The sequence below is a fragment of the Erpetoichthys calabaricus genome, chromosome 7 (genome assembly GCF_900747795.2).
Source record: "Erpetoichthys calabaricus chromosome 7, fErpCal1.3, whole genome shotgun sequence".
NCBI lineage: Eukaryota > Metazoa > Chordata > Cladistia > Polypteriformes > Polypteridae > Erpetoichthys > Erpetoichthys calabaricus.
In genome coordinates this window covers 4,262,073-4,280,826 of record NC_041400.2, presented here as the reverse complement: position 1 = coordinate 4,280,826, position 18,754 = coordinate 4,262,073, and the positions used below count along the sequence as shown (strand labels likewise).

General features: G+C 41.9%; 1 protein-coding gene across 1 annotated transcript in view; it reads left to right on the top strand.

Moving 5' to 3' along the window:
- The window catches only part of LOC114654488 (coiled-coil domain-containing protein 17-like), a 56,055-nt gene that overhangs the window by 27,289 nt on the left and 10,012 nt on the right, over positions 1-18,754 (top strand). The window contains exons 8-9 of the mRNA XM_028805066.2: positions 3,795-3,976; positions 6,301-6,386. Of these exons, the coding sequence (XP_028660899.1) occupies positions 3,795-3,976; positions 6,301-6,386 (268 nt within the window). The remainder of the gene's footprint in view (positions 1-3,794; positions 3,977-6,300; positions 6,387-18,754) is intronic.

Below are 18,754 nucleotides of genomic sequence, written 5' to 3'. Positions count from 1 at the left end.
TTAGGGTGCGATATTGACATGTGTTTACTACAACCGCTTCGGTGGCGCAACGGTATCAACTGTTAATCTAAACTTCAGGGGTTCGACCCTGGATGACTCCGTTTTGAGAAGTGAGCAGCCCGTATTCTTACTATTTTAGAATAAAAATATACATTTGATTTCAGTCTGTAACAGTCGGTGTAAATGTATGATACTTGTAAAGGTTAGCTTTGTTTTTTTTATTCAGTTTTATTCTCTCAGTTGCGTTCACGATCCTACATCCCCCCCACCCACCCCCCCGACACTGCTGTTTTCACATAGACGCGCTATAACAGAGGTGAACTCAGATCATGATGACGGTTCTACATCGGAGCAGGAATGCACTTTTGCCATTTCTGTACTTTGTATATGTACATGGGAAGCTCTGCAGGCTACTTGTGACTTTACGCTGTAGGAAGTAAGTAAATAACTCAAGGTAAATAACATTCGATCTGGCTTTTTGTAAATAACATATACAGTGCATCTGGAAAGTATTCACAGCGCTTCATCACTTTTTCCACATTTTGTTATGTTACAGCCTTATTCCAAAATGGATGAAATTCATTTTTTTCCTCAGAATTCTACACACAACACCCCATAATGACAATGTGAAAAAAGTTTACTTGAGATTTTTGCAAATTTATTAAAAATAAAAAAATTGAGAAAGCACATGTCCATAAGTATTCACAGCCTTTGCCGTGAAGCTCAAAATTGAGCTCAGGTGCATCCTGTTTCCCCTGATCATCTTTGAGATGTTTCTGCAGCTTCATTGGAGTCCACCTGTGGTAAATTCAGTTGACTGGACATGATTTGGAAAGGCACACACCTGTCTATAGAAGGTCCCACAGTTGACAGTTCATGTCAGAGCACAAACCAAGCATGAAGTCAAAGGAATTGTCTGTAGATCTCCGAGACAGGATTGTCTCCAGGCACAAATCTGGGGAAGGTTACAGAAAAATTTCTGCTGTTTTGAAGGTCCCAATGAGCACAGTGGCCTCCATCATCCGTAAGTGGAAGAAGTTCGAAACCACCAGGACTCTTCCTAGAGCTGGCTAGCCATCTAAACTGAGCGATCTGGGGAGAAGGGCCTTAGTCAGGGACGTGACCAAGATCCCGATGGTCACTCTGTCAGAGCTCCAGAGGTCCTCTGTGGAGAGAGGAGAACCTTCCAGAAGGACAACCATCTCTGCAGCAATCCACCAATCAGGCCTGTATGGTAGAGTGGCCAGACGGAAGCCACTCCTTAGTAAAAGGCACATGGCAGCCCACCTGGAGTTTGCCAAAAGGCACCTGAAGGACTCTCAGACCATGAGATAGAAAATTCTCTGGTCTGATGAGACAAAGATTGAACTCTTTGGTGTGAATGCCAGGTGTCACGTTTGGAAGAAACCAGGCACCGCTCATCACCAGGCCAATACCATCCCTACAGTGAAGTATGGTGGTGGCAACATCATGTTGTGGGGATGTTTTTCAGTGGCAGGGACTGGGAGACTAGTCAGGATAAAGAGAAAGATGACTGCAGCAATGTACAGAGACATCCTGGATGAAAACCTGCTCCAGAGCGCTCTTGACCTCAGACTGGGGCAACGGTTCATCTTTCAGCAGGACAACGACCCTAAGCACACAGCCAAGATATCAAAGGAGTGGCTTCAGGACAACTCTGTGAATGTCCTTGAGTGGCCCAGCCAGAGCCCAGACTTGAATCTGATTGAACATCTCTGGAGAGATCTTAAAATGGCTGTGCACCGACGCTTCCCATCCAACCTGATGGAGCTTGAGAGGTGCTGCAAAGAGGAATGGGCGAAACTGGCCAAGGATAGGTGTGCCAAGCTTGTGCCATCATATTCAAAAAGACTTGAGGCTGGAATTGCTGCCAAAGGGGCATCGACAAAGTATTGAGCAAAGGCCGTGAATACTTATGGACATGGGATTTCTCAGTTTTTTTATTTATAATAAATTTGCAAAAACCTCAAGTAAACTTTTTTCACGTTGTCATTATGGGGTGTTGTGTGTAGAATTCTGAGGAAAAAAATGAATTTAATCCATTTTGGAATAAGGCTGTAACATAACAAAACGTGGACAAAGTGATGCGCTGGGAATACTTCCCGGATGCACTGTAAATGTTAATGTTTTGGGCACATGCACCGTCCTTTGTATGTAAGAGTCAGATCGAATGTTATTTACCTATTTAACTTTATTTAAGGGAATACTTATGCACTCCATTGTTTTGTGTTTTAAATCTGTAATTCATTTACACCACTTAGCAGAGGTCAGGTTTTCTCTTATCTGCTTTGCTTTCTCCCCTTCCAGCTGTCCTGACCCTCGCTGTGGAGGAGGCGGCCATTTTGGTTCTCCTTCTCCGTTCCCTTGTGTCTGCCAAGTCTGTTGTGAGGTGGAGTGACGTCAGATCTTTGGTTCACTGCATCCGTTCATCTTTTTTTTTTTTCTTTCCTGCCGTGACTCCGATATCTTCACATTGCCAGAGCATCAACAGGACCCTTCATTGACCCCCAGAAGTCTAGGCCAAAATCTTGTCATCATGACTGTGACCACCAGGGGGTGCTGCAGCAAACCCCAAACCTCAGACACAACCTCACAGACATGAGGCCGGATATCAATGAAAGGTTTATGAACACAAGTACTTTGTACAAAAGGCACCCAAAGTGATATCCACTAAATATAAATCCCCTCTCTCTCTCTTTATTCTTCTGTCCTTCCACTCCTCTGATGAGTTCAAGTGGTCTCTTTCATCTTGGACCCTGCACTACTTCCGGCGCTAAATGGAAGGACTTCCAGGTCAATAGGAAGTCCCAAAAAGTAGGGATCCCATGTGAATCCCATCATCATCCCCCTAGTGGCCCCCCATGGAACCCAACAGAGGGCTGACTTACAGGACTACAGGTCCCAGCATGCCGTGTAGGCATCCGTGTGGTTATTCTAACCCAAGGTTGCTGCCACCTAGTGTACCGGAGGAGAAAGTATCCATGCCCATCTTCCGCAGTCTTTCCATTGTATTGGCCTTAAGAAGTCTTGTTTAGTCCTGACTGGGATGACAGTCCATGTGTGCCACCCATCACAATACCTCAGTCCTCCACCAAACTTTACAGTCCAGAAGGTGGTTGTGTTCTCCTGCCATCCATCCATCAGGTATCCAGGCAGTGAAGCGCAATTCATCACTCCATGTTTTCAAAGTTCGGTAGGCCAGTGGCAGGCTGGCTTTCCCACCACTGCAGCTGACACTTGGCATTAGGCATGGTGGTGTCGGGCTCTGCCCATTTCATGAAGCTCCAGAGCCAAGGTTGTTGTTGGTGATGTTGGCTTCCGGGGTCAGTTTTGGAGCTCTGTTGCGAGTGATGACACAGCAAACAGGCCACACACTTCTGTGAGTTTTTAATGGCCGAACTGTTGTTACTCCTTATAGCTTCCACTTCACAATAGCGGCACTGCCAGTAGAGCGGGGTGGGCAGATCTAGCAGAGCAGATCTGTGACAAAGGGGGCACCCTGTGACGGTGTCACGTTGAAAGTGACGGAGCACCTCAGCACCACCCAATGTTGGTCAATGGAGACTGCGTGGCTCGTGTGCTTGATCTGAACTGAGTGGTCCCGAGGGGTGTCCGCGGACGTCTGGCCAGATTAGTCTAGATGCCATTTTTAATGCCAGAACACAAGTACTCTTTCAAGTGGGTCGTTGTTTTCAGTTTTTTTGTTCAACTTTAGAATATTTTGTGCTCAGGTGCTAATCTCCCTTTTCCTACTCCTCACTTTGGTACCTCAGGCAGGACCGGCCACCTCCCTTTGTACCTCCCAGAGAACGGCGACCACAAAATGAGGGTCCTGAAGCGAGACATTGACCTCCTCAGGCAGGAACTGGAGGTCCAGCGCCTGCGACGACACATCAAGACGTCGGTGACACAAGCACCGCCAGAGCAGACGGCTCCTTCCCCGCTTCCTCCACTGGTAAGAAAGTCGCCAAACGTGACTGGAAACACTGGAAGGGATCGGAGGACACTGGGAGGCTTCCACTTTGCCTTAAAAACGTTTGACTGGACTGAAGAGGGCAGCGTCCATTGGGGGTCTTGTGAATGGGGGTGGGGACACCCAACAAGTCTGCCATTTACTCCTACAATTGTCCATTTGGGCAGCACGGGTTTCTTCAGAGATTCCTATTGGTTATCATCCTTTTTGGGGGGCTACTAAATTCATTTTGGGTGTTATTTTTGTGTTTTGACAGCTAGAAATGATTTGCATCCTACCGTGATGCCATTTTTGTTTTATTAGAATCACCGGCTTTGTTGTTGACGTTTTATTTGCAGTTGCCATGGCAAAGTAGGCGTGTGCAGTGTGTGACATCACAACCGCATAAAGGGCAACAAGTGCATTCCCAGGTCATCCGAGATTGCGGATCGATACAGTGAAAGCTGTTACATTGTTACATTCATTGGAGAAATGAATTTATTTTAAAAGATTAAATAATAATAATAATAATAATGGGCAGCATGGTGGCGCAGTGGGTAGTGCTGCTGCCTCGCAGTTAGAAGATCTGGGTTCGCTTCCCGGGTCCTCCCTGCGTGGAGTTTGCATGTTCTCCCCGTATCTGCGTGAGTTTCATCCCACAATCCAAAGACATGCAGGTTAGGTGCATTGGCGATCCTAAATTGTCCCTAGTGTGTGTGTGGGTGTGTGTGTGCCCTGTGGTGGGCTGGCGCCCTGCCCGGGCTTTGTTTCCTGCCTTGCACCCTGTGTTGGCTGGGATTGGCTGCAGTAGATCCCCGTGACCCTGTAGTTAGGATATAGCGGGTTGGATGATGGATGGATAATAATAATCTTCCCGGGTCCTCCCTACATGGACTTTGCATGTTCTCCCCGTGTCTGCGTGGGTCTCCTCTGGGTGCTCAGGTTTCCTCCTACAGTCCAAAGACATGCAGGTTAGTTGTATTGGCAATCCTAAATTGTCTTTAGTGTGGGCTTGGTGTGTGGGTGTGTGCGTTTGTGTGTGCCCTGCAGTGGGCTGGCACCCTGCCTGGGATTTGTTCCTGCCTTGCGCCCTGTGTTGGCTGGGATTGGCTCTGGCAGACCCCCGTGACCCTGTGTTAGGATATAGCAGGTTGGATAATCCTCACAGGTTGTGCAGTGGTAGTGCTGCTGCTTTGCAGTAAGGAGACTGTGGAAGATTGTGGGTTCGCATCCCGGTTCCTCCCTGTGTAGATAGCGCTTTGAGTACTGAGAAAAGCGCTATATAAATGTAATTTATTATTATTATTATAATGGATGGATAATAATAATAATAATAATAATAATACATTTTATTTATTAGTATTCCGTGGGAGGGCAGAGAAATAAAAGAAACGAAAAAAAAAATACAGCAGAAAATGGCTTCTCAGCCCAAGATGTTAGCTGCCCACCTGGCATCATTGATACCTGAATGGCGACTTCTGGTCAGCCAGCTCTTTAAATAGTGCAGCAGACGGAAGGGGCGGGGCTACAGGGGATTCCCCAGTAGTGATGTCAGAGCTCTGCCGGTTGGTGGTCCTCTGCTCTAGGATAGGAAATGGAACAGCTGAGTGTCACGTCATCAGTCCTCCCTCTTTGTTTCCCTTGTAAAAAAACCCCTAAGATACTCCCTATGCTCACATGTGTGACGTTGGACAAACAAGTTTAATGGAGGTGACCAGGAGAAGAAACATCAGGATCAAAACTCAAGAAATCAAAGCAAAGTGCAAAAACTATGGGTCAGGATCACAAATATAATATAAGTAATATGTAATTTGTAATATAAGTAACTCACTCAAGTCTTTAAAGATATCTGGTATCATGCATGTGTGCCTGGGACCACCTTTTGAGCTCTGCAATACCACTCCAGAATGAAAGGGGGCGCTGTCACTATATGTATCTTCTCTTTTCACACGTAGTTCAGAGAAGAGGACACATAGCCCCGCCCACCGAGCTGGTCCCGCCCCCTTCTGCTCAGGTCCCTGGAAGGTGGCCTCTCATTGCTGACCGCTGCTACAAGCTAATCTTTCGCCATTCCCAGTCTCAGCATGGTGGATCTCCCACTCTAGAATCCCCTTCTGAGTTCAGACTCGGCACTTTTTGATCACCTCTGGTGCCGCAGAATGCGAGATTTTTTTTTGTTTCCATCATTTAAGGAACGAGCAAACACACCGTCAGTGATGGGGATCCTCCAGTTAAGGGGGTCCTTCACCTTGGCGGGTGTCCACGGGACGTGCAGAATGTGAGTATACCGACTGGACTGATCAGCTGTGTGTCTCTTTTCTACTTAGGATGAGGTGAGAACTCAGACGCCAAACCTGAATAAACAATTCTGGGAGTCCACAGATGGTTTGGGACCTGCGCCCTACGACCCCATGTAAGTGTTGCCCATGGCGTGAAATGCCACTGGTAGCAGAATGTATAGATTCTTCATTGCAGTTAAATTTACATCTTAAGTTATAATATTGAAAAACGCAAAACCTTTGATAAACAAGAAACGATCTCTCTGGCCAACAAGCCAGTTTGGAGACGCGGAATGAGATGGGATCAGGAAGCGCCGAGACCCCCCAAACACACACACACACCACTCTGTGCACACTTTCTTGTGTTCCCAGTTTTATTTTAAGTGATGAATTTACCATTTTTGCCCATCAGTCTGCACTCCGTAACCCGTAATGACAAGAAGATTTCAGAAAGGTCCGCAAATGTATTAAAAAATCTCATTCTTGGGGCTCATTTACACTTCACGCTCAGAACGCATGCGCACGCATCATGGCTGCCACACGTTCCCAGCGCTCATTTGACCGTCTTTTGAGCAGGTCTTCAGAAATTAATGCGACGCGCAAAGTCAAACCCCAGTACACAGCTTACATCAGTAAAGTGACAACAACCAATGGCAAATAAGTACCATTTAATTATAGACATTGAAAATGCTTAAGAAAATGAGGGCACATTGTCTGGTGGGGAAGAAAAGTTTGCTTTTGTGGTGTATGGTGTCCTACAGGTGTGCCAGCTTATCAAATACAGTTAGGTCCATAAATATTTGGACAGAGACCACTTTTTCATCACCACAATGAATTGTAAATGAAACAACTCTGATGCAGTTGACGTGCAGACTTTCAGCTTTAATTCAGTGGGGTGAACAAAACGATTACATAAAAATGGGAGGCAACTAAAGCATTTTGTTAACACAATCCCTTCATTTCAGGGGCTCAAAAGTAATTGGACAAATTAAATAACTGGAAATCAAATGTTCATTTCTAATCCTTGGTTGAAAACCCTTTGCTGGCAATGACAGCCTGAAGTCTTGAACTCCTGGACATCACCAGATGTTGAGTTTCCTCCTTTTTAATGCTCTGCCAGGCCTTTACTGCAGCGGCTTTCAGTTGCTGTTTGTTTGTGGGCCTTTCTGTGTGAAGTTTAGTCTTCAACAAGTGAAATGCCTGCTCAATTGGGTTAAGATCAGGTGACTGACTTGGCCATTCAAGAATTGTCCACTTCTTTGCTTTAATAAACTCCTAGGTTGCTTTGGCTGTATGTTTTGGGTCATTGTCCATCTGTATCATGAATCAATGTGACTGCTGTATTTAGCTGGATTTGAGCAGACAGTATTTCTCTGAACACCTCAGAATTCATTCGACTGCTTCTGTCCTGTGTCACATCATCAATAAACACGAGTGTCCCAGTGCCACTGGCAGCCATCACACTGCCTCCCTCCACCGTGTTTTACAGATGATGTGCTATGCTTTGGATAATGAGCTGTTCCACGCCTTCTCCATACTTTTTTCTTGCCATCATTCTGGTAGAGGTTGATCTTGGTTTCATCTGTCCAAAGAATGTTTTTCCAGAACTGTGCTGGCTTTTTTAGATGTTCTTTAGCAAAGTCCAATCTAGCCTTTCTATTCTTGAGGCTTATGAGTGGCTTGCACCTTGCAGTGCACCCTCTGTATTTACTTTCATGCAGTCTTCTCTTTATGGTAGACTTGGATATCGATACGCCCGCCTACCCCCTAGAGAGTGTTGTTCACTTGGTTGGCTGTTGTGAAGGGGTTTCTCTTCACCATGGAAATGATTCTGCGATCATCCACCACTGTTGTCTTCCGTGGACGTCCAGGTCTTTTTGCGTTGCTGAGTTCACCAGTGCTTGCTTTCTTTCTCAGGATGGACCAAACTGTAGATTTTGCCACTCATAATATTGGAGCAATTTCTCAGATGGGTTTTTTCGGTTTTCGCAGCTTAAGGATGGCTTCTTTCACCTGCATGGAGAGCTCCTTTGACTGCATGTTGTCTGTTCACAGCAAAATCTTCCACATGCAAGCACCACACCTCAAATCAACTCCAGGCCTTTTATCTGCTTAATTGATAAGGACATAACGACGGACTTGACCACACCTGTCCATGAAATAGCCTTTGAGTCAATTGTCCAATTACTTTTGAGCCCCTGAAATGAAGGGTTTGTGTTAAATAAATGCTTTAGTTGCCTCACATTTTTATGCAATCGTTTTGTTCACCCCACTGAATTAAAGCTGAAAGTCTGCACGTCAACTGCATCCGAGTTGTTTCATTTAAAATTCATTGTGGTAATGTACAGAACTAAAATGAGAAAAGAGTTGTCTCTGTCCAAATATTTATGGACCTAACTGTACAACCTACCGTAAATCAGCTTCCATAACCTCAAAAAACCTTCAGCACGCAGGGAAAAATACATCTGCTACCCGTGTTTAAGTTTTTTCCCCTTCTATTCAAAGGTATGCGCTTCACCAGGAACAATATTGTAAAAGGGGGCGTGTCCTTATGCAAATATTGTAACTTCGGTTTTACTGAAACAGCGCTTTAGCGTTTTACATTTTACGGTTGTTTACCTTCACTATTTAACAGTTTCATACTGTAAAATTAACAGATTTTTTTTTCAGTGTAATTGTAATGCATCAGGTAAATGGTATTTAGCATATTTTGAAGGTAGAAAAATATCGATTTTACAGAACTTGGCTGTAAACAATAATGAAATGTATTGTTTAAGATATACAGGTAATTTTCAGTAGAACAGAAGGTAACTCCTTTTTTTCAGAAAAGGTCTTTTACTTTCACCGTTTACAGTATTTTTACCATTAAATTTACTGAAATTTTTTTCCAGTGTAGAAAAAAAGGCAGGGGTGCGGGATTGGGGACACAGTGTGATCAGGTGACGTCAGAGTCTCTGCTTACTATCGACGTGTGACAGAAAGCCGCTTTGCGGATCCTACGAGATCGATGTGCGTGCCTCGGTGTTTGATGAATGGTTCGATGTGGTGAAGCAAAAATACCGACATACAGATGCATTCGTGGTGCTTTTATATTCACTCGTCGCATATTCGCCATCGTAGTGACACGATACGTTTTAAAAGTCTCGCCGTCTTTTTTTTTTTTTTTTTTTTGTACCTTCACAATAGTAACAGAATATACAGCGGCTTATTTGAGTCACAGAAAAAAAATTAAGGGCACGGTGAAAAGGTGTATTTTGTGATTAAAGTGGAAATTTGGACTTTAATCTCGAATTGTCCACTTTAAACTCGCAGTTTATTTTATCCTTAAAGTTGATCGTCGTAAACGTCATCTTCAAACCGACCCAGTTGTTAATCGCTATACCTGCTTCTGGGTCTTCCTCCGGACCTGACAGCAGCAATCGCCACACAGAACATGTTACATTTCTGATATCCCAGAATCCTTAGATTGATACTTGATATCACTTTCATGATAGATAGATTAATAAATTATCTATCTATCTGATGAAATGCATTAAAATAATAATAACTAGCCAACCCACGGCGTAGCATATGCTGCATAATCACGCCACTTTTTTTATGATTTTTAAGCACAGGGAAAAAATGAACATTTGCAAAATCCGTAATTTAATAAACCACAAGAAAAGTAACATTGCAAAAATGCACGCTACGAACCAACATACAATCAACATTCAGTACACACTGCCTGCTCATGTGCCTCCACATACACCTCTGAGCCACGTTGTCTTTTCATTGTTCTTTGCGGTTCCGGCTGCTTTTCTATATATAATCCACCAAGTCACCCGACCATGGTACACTCTAAAAAGAGAAAAAGGGCTCTTTTTGATTTAAGGTAATTTTAGTAGTTGTAATGAACTACAGTAATCCCTCACTTATTGCGGGAGATAGGTTCCAAGGCCGACCGCAATAACTGAATTTCCGCGAAGTAGGGACACCATATTTATTTAATCATTTAACGTGTATTTGGACGTTTTTAAACCCTCCCTGTATTGTTTACAACCCACCCTTTACTCTATTAATAACAGGGACAACTGCTAAGCAATATGAAATCGGTAGATAAGTTTACACTTACTGTATAGCGAAGTACACGTAGCAGCTTGTAGGCGGTCATGACGTCGTCGACCTTGTTGCAAAGATTCCTAAAGCAGATTCCATCCAGACTACTGCCTTATCACGTCCACTTGCAACTCGTTTTGCGCCCTGGTTAAAGGACACTGCGGCCGTAGATCTTATATTCTTTTCCTCCTTTTTAAATAAAAAGAATCGTGGACTCATTGATACCGTAATGGTGTCCTGCAGCGGTGTAGCTGTTCCCTTCCTTCAACATATCCAAAACTTTTACCTTTTCTGCAATCATTTGCATCTTCTGTTGGTGCTTGGACACGGCCCCTGAAGCATTAGCACGTTAATGATGAATGAGTGAGATGAGACTTCCTGGTTAATGCAACACTCCGTCGCTAAGCCAATCAGCAGCACACAGGAACTTAACTGAGTGCTCTGATTGGGTAGCATCTCAGCCATCCGCCAATAGCATCTCTTGTATGAAATCAACTGGGCAAACCAACTGAGGAAGCAAGTAAAAAGACCCATTGTCCGCAGAAACCTGTGAAGCAGCGAAAAATCCGCGTTATGTATTTAGATATGTTTACATATAAAATCCGCGAAGTCGTGAATCCGCGAAAAGTGAACCACGAAGTAGCGAGGGATTACTGTATATTAATATGTTTGTTCACCTAACGTAATTTTTTGCTTTACTTCAAATTGAAAAACCTTGCTGTCACTTAATGTAACTTCTTCTATTTAGTCTAAAGCAAAAAATCGCTTTGGAGACCTTGCCGGCTCCGACCCCTGTGATGTCACGTCCGGGTTCACACCAATGGCAGAAGACCTACATGAGCCCCGCCCCTTTGACTTCACTTCCTGTCTTCCCCTTTAAAAGCCTCCACCTTTTCCCTATTCCCTCAGTTCTGTTTGGACTCGGTTTTGTGCACATCAGTGTTGTATTATTTTGAAAAGCAACTTTGCAGCCAGGAAACCAAATTATACGGGTGGCTACCCCAAACCTTTATATGACTCTGCCTTGAGTTTGTGACTTTATATATAGAATTTAACTTGGCATTACAGTGAATACAACAATGGACAAAATTTTAATTTGAGTTCATCCATCCATTATCCAACCCGCTATATCCTAACTACAGGGTGATGGGGGTCTGCTGGAGCCAATCCCAGCCAACACAGGGTGCAAGGCAGGAAACAAACCCCAGGCAGGGCGCCAGCCCACCACAGTTAAATTGAGTTTTTAAAGCAATTTGGTTTGAGCTAAATACATTTTTTGCTTTTATTCAAGTTTTTGAAACGGTTAAAACAAACTCAAATGAATTAAGTTTACTCAAATACTTTTTAAAATTTGAAAGAAATCAATTAAATTGCTTGTTACCTTGTGAAGTCATTTATTTAGGTTGATCCAACAAAACATTTTTTTACAGTGTAGTAGCGAGGGGGGTGTGTGTACAAAGGGCAGGGACGTAATCAGTGCGAGCGTATGACCCACACTTACTGGGAATTCCTCGTTCGTGGGGTACAATTGCAAGCCCTGGTCTCCATCATGAATGGGGTTCAACGGCTTACCCGTGCCTGTCAGTGTCGGGTAGACACACGTTGATCCATTCAGTGTACCGGATATCCAAGGGCATCACAGACCTGTTATTGTTCAATCTCACGTGGCTGAAAGCCACTTGTCCCTCTAAGAAGTTGGACGCCGACCGCTTAGTGATCACGTAACTGTTTAGCAGTAGGGAGTCTTGTTCGTTTTCGGAATTAACCAGACAAATTGCTCCACCAACTAAGAACGGCCATGCACCACCACCCACAGAATCGAGAAAGAGCTATCAATCTGTCAATCCTCTCCGTGTTCGGGCCGGGTGAGGTTTCCCGTGTTGAGTCAAATTAAGCAAAATTTGTGTGTGGTGAGTTGTTGCGTCCGGGCACATGAGCAGGCACTGTGAATGCCTTGAGAGCGTGGGTGGACGCGTGCCAGGGAATAAGGAGTATCTATATATCTTCTTAGATATAGAAAGCGTCTGATGCGGTGTTTGGTGAATTGTTGCAGTTTGTGAGTTAGCAGTTGTGATGGTTTTACACTCCAGTACATTGCGGTGAACGCTGGTAACAGTCAGGCGGGCAGGCGTTCTCGTCCCATGCTCTTAGAGTTGGTGGGCGTGTCCCTGTCGTTTGTATCCCATGGTCGGACGACTTGGTGGATTATATATAGAAATGCAGCCGAAACCGAAAAGAATAATGAAAAGTCAACGTGGCTCAGTGGTGCATGTGTACTGTAGCAGAGATGAAAGCGAGTTGGTGAGTTGTTGCGTCCGGGCACATGAGCAGGCACTGTGAATGCCTCGAGAGCATGGGTGGACGTGAGTTGGTGGGCTGGGCTTTATGAGTTGACTGACATGGCTATTTTTTGTGTATCCCATGGTTGTCTTCCGGCAGTGTGAATGCCTCGAGAGACAGGGTGTCCTTGTTTGGTGAGTTGTTGCAGTTTGTGAGTTAAAAGCTGCGATGGTTTCACATGCTGGTACCAGTCAGGCGGCCGGGCGGGCGTGCAGGCAGGCAGGTGTTCTCATCCCATGGTCTTAGAGTTGGTGGGCGTGGCTCTGTGTTGTCAGCAGGCGTGGCTCTGTGAGTTGTCGGCGTATCCCATCATCTTAGCGTTTGTGGGCGGGTCTCTGAGAGTTGGCGGGCGTGGCTATATCGTGCGTATCCCATGGTTGTCTTGCCTGTTCTGTCGGCTTAGTGAATTATATATAATTATATATATAGATAGATAATTCTTTGCATTTATATAGCACTTTTCTCACTACTCAAAGCGCTCAGAAATTAAAGTATGTATGTGACATTTTACAGATGAGTCGTTAACTTCATTTAGATAATGAATGCTGTTAATAATTATACATGTTGTGGTGGCGCTGCTGCCTTGCAGGGAGTCACGTCCCTGGTGTTCCCTTCCTGGAGTTTGCATTTTCTCCCGGTGGATGTGCTCCGGTTTCCTTCCAAAGACAAGAAGGTCTGCAGATTTGGTGACGCTAAAATGACACCAGTGTGTGTGAGTGCTTGTGCTTGTGTTCACCTTGCGATGAGCTGATGCCCCTTCCACAGATTGTTTCTATCTCGTGCCCAATGCTTGCTGGAATGGGCACATCCCCGGATTGATGGATTTAACCATGAAACATCCTTTTCAGAGATATTGCGGCAAGGTGTCCTCGGAATTGAATGGATGTTTCAGGTAATTCACAACACAGCAAAGCCGAACCTGTTCTCACCGTGATGATATCTCGCACTGCCACCTGGTGGATTCTTTTAACATTTAATCTGTTTTATATGATATCAGCTGTTACAATGCTGATCTCGTTGCTTTTAAATTTGATATCACGCTTTTGAAATTTGATATTAAGCTTTTAAAATTTGATATCACGCTTTTGAAATTTGATATTAAGCTTTTAAAATTTGATATCACGCTTTTGAAATTTGATATCACGCTTTTGAAATTTGATATTAAGCTTTTAAAATTTGATATCACGCTTTTGAAATTTGATATTAAGCTTTTAAAATTTGATATCACGCTTTTGAAATTTGATATCACGCTTTTGAAATTTGATATTAAGCTTTTAAAATTTGATATCAAGCTTTTAAAAATTTTTTTTTTAATATTTTTATTTTATTAATTTTCATTGTAATCATTCCATACAAACAGATCAATTTATAACCCAACAAATTTGAAGACATATCAAACCCCACCACTGAGAAGGAGAGCTTAGCTAAAGGAAAATTGCTTTAAGCTTTTTAATAAGGCAACATTAGACAAAAGAAGGGGAGAAGTAAATATCTATATAAATAAGAGATGGAGAAGGGAGTTAAATGCAATTATAGTTAATTCTCTTATTCTAAAATAATATTGATTAAATCCTGCCATGTTTTGAAAAAATTTTGTACAGATCCTCTAACTGAAAATTTGATTTTTTCCAATTTCAAATAATATAAAACATCAGTTTCCCACTGACTTATAAGAGGAGAATTAGGATTCTTCCAATTTAACAAAATAAGTCTGCGTGCCAAGAGTGTAGTTTGTTTGTCCTTCTCCAATTCAAGTCCATCTGGAAGGACACCAAACACAGCTGTTAGTGGGTTAGGAGGGATTGTGACCCCAAGGCTGTCTGAGAGGCACTTAAAAATTTTTGTCCAAAATGATGTTAGTTTGGTGCAGGCCCAGAACATGTGACCCAGTGAGGCAGGAGCTTGGTTGCAGCGCTCGCAGGTTGGATCCTGGCCTGGAAACATTTTGGACAGTTTTAAGCGAGACAGATGAGCTCGATATATAATTTTTAGTTGAATAATTCTATGCTTTGCGCATATAGAACTCGAGTGAATTCTCTGCTTTGCTACCTTCCACTCCTTTTCTGATATATTGATTAAGAGATCTTCTTCCCAATGTCCTCTTGGATCTTTGAAAGGTAGGGAATCTAACAAGATTTTATATATTGCGTAAATAGTATTTGTTTCCTTAGAATTGAGCAGTATTTTTTCCAGCATTGTGGAGGGTGCAAGGTGGAGGAAATCGGGCAATTTCTGTTTAACAAAATTTCTAATTTGAAGATAGTAAAAGAAATGTGTAGCTGGGAGGTTAAATTTTGAACGTAATTGTTCAAAAGATGTAAATATGTTGTCTATATAAAGATCTCTGAGCATTTTAATCCCAAAACTTTTCCAGGTATTAAAAACTGGATATACTTGCGAAGGTTGAAAGAGGTGGTTCCCTTGCAGAGGTGCCACTGATAAAAGATTTTCCATCTTAAAATGCTTCCTAATTTGGTTCCATATTCTGAGTGAGTAAAGCACAATTGGGTTATTAGTATATTTGTGATAACTTTCATTTATTGGAGAGCAGAGCAGGGAATATAAAGAAGTACTACAGGATTTTACTTCTATTGCGGACCAAGCCTGTTCCAAATGAATGAGGTTATTATTGAATCTAACTGTTTAAAAAACGATTTATTGATATATATTGAATGTTTTGAAATAAAAAGAGAAGTTTAGGAAGGATATTCATCTTAACAATGTTAATTCTTCCAGCTAGAGTGAGATGAAGGGTTGACCATCTATGCAAGTCTTGATTAATTTTTTCCATACAGACGCCAAAATTTTGTTGATAAAGAACTTTATGTTTACTTGTGATATTTACCCCTAGGTATTTAAACTGATCTGCTATGGTAAAAGGTAGGGTGTCTAATCCAATATTATATGCTTGTGAATTCACTGGAAAGAGTATACTTTTATTCAGATTAATTCTAAGACCAGATATCTTTTGAAATTCTGTTAGTGCTGTTAAAACAGCAGGGACAGTGTTTTCTGGGTCCGATATATATAAGACCATATCATCTGCATATAGAGAAATTTTCTGTTCCAGTCCTTCTCTGACAATCCCCTTTATCTGATAAGAATTTCGGCAGTGAACCGCCAGTGGTTCAATAGCAATTGCAAACAACAGTGGCGACAAGGGACATCCTTGTCTGGTACCACGTTCTAGTTTAAAGTAGTCTGAGCAAATGTTATTAATACAAACTGAAGCTTCTGGACTGGTATACAGTAGTTTGATCCAAGCACAAATATTCGGGCCAAACCCAAATTTCTCCAATGCAGTGAAAAGGTAATTCCATTCGATCATGTCAAATGCCTTTTCTGCGTCTAATGATAGTAATATCTCTGGGGTGTTTGATTTTGCTGGTGAATATATAACATTAAACAAGCGTCGGAGATTTGAAGATAGATGTCGGCCTTTAATAAATCCAGTTTGATCTTGTGATATTACCGAGCTAGGATTTTTGAGAGTATCTTAACATCATTATTCAGGAGTGAAATTGGTCTATATGATGCACATTGTAACAAGTCCTTATTTTGTTTAGGAAAGACGGTGATTAATGCTTGTCGAAATGTTTGAGGTAGTATTTGGTGGTCTTTAGCTTCTGTAAATGTTGCCAATAAGAGTGGAGCTAGCTGAGTGGAGAATTTCTTAAAATTTGACATCACACTTTTGAAATTTTAATTTCAAAAAAGAGAGCTTAAATGCTTTCATAGTATGGCAGGTCACTTTAACATTTAATCCATTTGTTTTTTTATGAAATTTGATATCGAGCTTCTGAAATTTGATATCAAATTTCAAATGCTCGATATCATATTTCAGAAGCTCTATCAAATTTCAAAGCGTGATAACACATTTCAAAAGCGTGATATCAAATTTCAGCAACTTGATATCAAATTTCAAAAGCTCGATATCAAATTTCAAAAGGTTGATATCAAATTTTAAAAGCGTGATATCAAATTTTAAAAACTCGATATCAAATTTCAGAAGCACGATATTAAATGTTATAAACGTGATATCAAAATGAGAAAATATGGTGTGAGAGTTTTAAATGCATATATATTTGCATTTCAGCTGTTATATCAAATTTCAAAAGTATGATATCAAATTTCAAAAACATGAGATCAATTTTCAAAAACACAATATCAATTATTTAAATGTTGATATCAAATTTCAAAAGCTTGATATCAAATTTTAAAAGCGTGATATCAAATGTTATAAGTCCAATATCAAATTTCAAACTGCTGATATCAAATTTAAAACTAATGATATCAAAGTTTTGACAGCACATATCAAATTAAACAGATTAAATGTTAAAAGGGCTTGCCATAAAAACGCTTGGTAGCAGGAGCACACGTCACGTCGCCTGAAGTATAAACCGGGCCTTAGAGGTAATTCAGATCCTCCAGATTGTTGCTCAGGAGTCTTCTTGTTGCCTTATTTTCTCCTTGAGATGTTTCTAGAACTTGACTGGAGCCGAACTCTGGCAAATTGATTTGACTGGACATTTCGGCGGGCATATCATGGTGGTCCGGTTGTACAGTGCCGTGTCCATGTCAATGTCTGATCACCAAATCCCATCATCATCCCTGTATCTTGACTTGAGCAATGGTTCAGTTTCAGTTCTCTCTAAAAGCGTCTTTACGGCTTTTCATTTGCCTTTGTGTTTTTAGCTGGAGGCCCCGCCTTACTCATGAATATTAATGACTTACTGCAGCATGGCAAAACACATAGAAATGTTCATGATTTTTTCGCAGCATGATGCAATTTCATCCACTAGATGGCAGCACAATAATATCACCCTGAAAGTTGTCAGGACTAAACACTATAAAGCAGATTACTAAACATCACCCCAAATTTGTCTCCTGGTTAACCGTAATTGCATAAATTTCCAAGCCTGAGTCGCAGGCGGGGTTAACACCAAGGAGGTTAATACCCATAGAACACATGTGGAGAAACCTGAAGATGGCAATTCATAGACACTTCTCACACAATCAAACAGAGCTGGAGAGGATCTGCCAGGAAGAGTGAAATAAATGGCCCAAATCCAAGTGTGCAAAGCTCCTAGAGACTTACCAAGACTTGACACTGCACTTACTGTCACAGGGCATCAGAGTACTTCTAGGAATGAGGTATTTCAGCTTTTGAATTTAATTTCATTTTGTGCTCTCAACCATCACTACAAAGTCCCTGAGGCACTTGGGTCTTTGCCTTCACTCTTCATTATAACTTACTGAAACTGCATTTTTCTATTTCTGCAGCATTGCTTGCTTTTGCCCTTTTCTTACTGGAAAAGTATGGCATTCTTAAAGTCACAATTATTTACTCTCAAACGTGGTATGCATTAACTAGTTGCACTACCCATCTAAGACGGGTTGAGACCTAAATAATCAACGTGGACCTCAGCATTAACATTTGCAGTGCACCATCCACTGGAATGTATTTTGTAATGCATGTAATAATAAAATGTATTGTGTTTGTCATTCCCACAGATGGCGCATCATAAACATTTGTAGTAATAAAATGCATTGCTACAAATGTTTATAATGTTCTGCCTATGTTTCTGTTATAGGCTATTTGGCATGTAATTTGTAAAAGCAGTGTTAATGTTTGTGGTGCGCCATTTGTTGGAATGAAAAATGCAATGCCTAAGTCTCTGTTATATGCCTTTGGGTATGTGATTCACAAAATCAAGTGTTAATATGTTTGTAATACACCACCTGTTGGAATGACAAATGCTATGGTTGCTGGGCAAGACTTCAGCCCCCCATGACACTGCTCAGGGTTAAGCGAGCTTTGAAAATGGTGTGTTATGAAACTACTGAAATACTAGGTGTGATACCCATTTAAGGTGGAATAAAAATCTAAACAATCAATGTACAGTAGACCTCTGCCTTGATGTTTACAGTGCACCATGTATGTGTCTCTGTTATATGTCATTTGGTATGGAATTCATAAAAGCAGTGTTAATGTTTAAGATGTGCCATCTGTTGGAATGACAAATGCAATACATTTTGTTACTACAAATATTTCTGATGCACCATC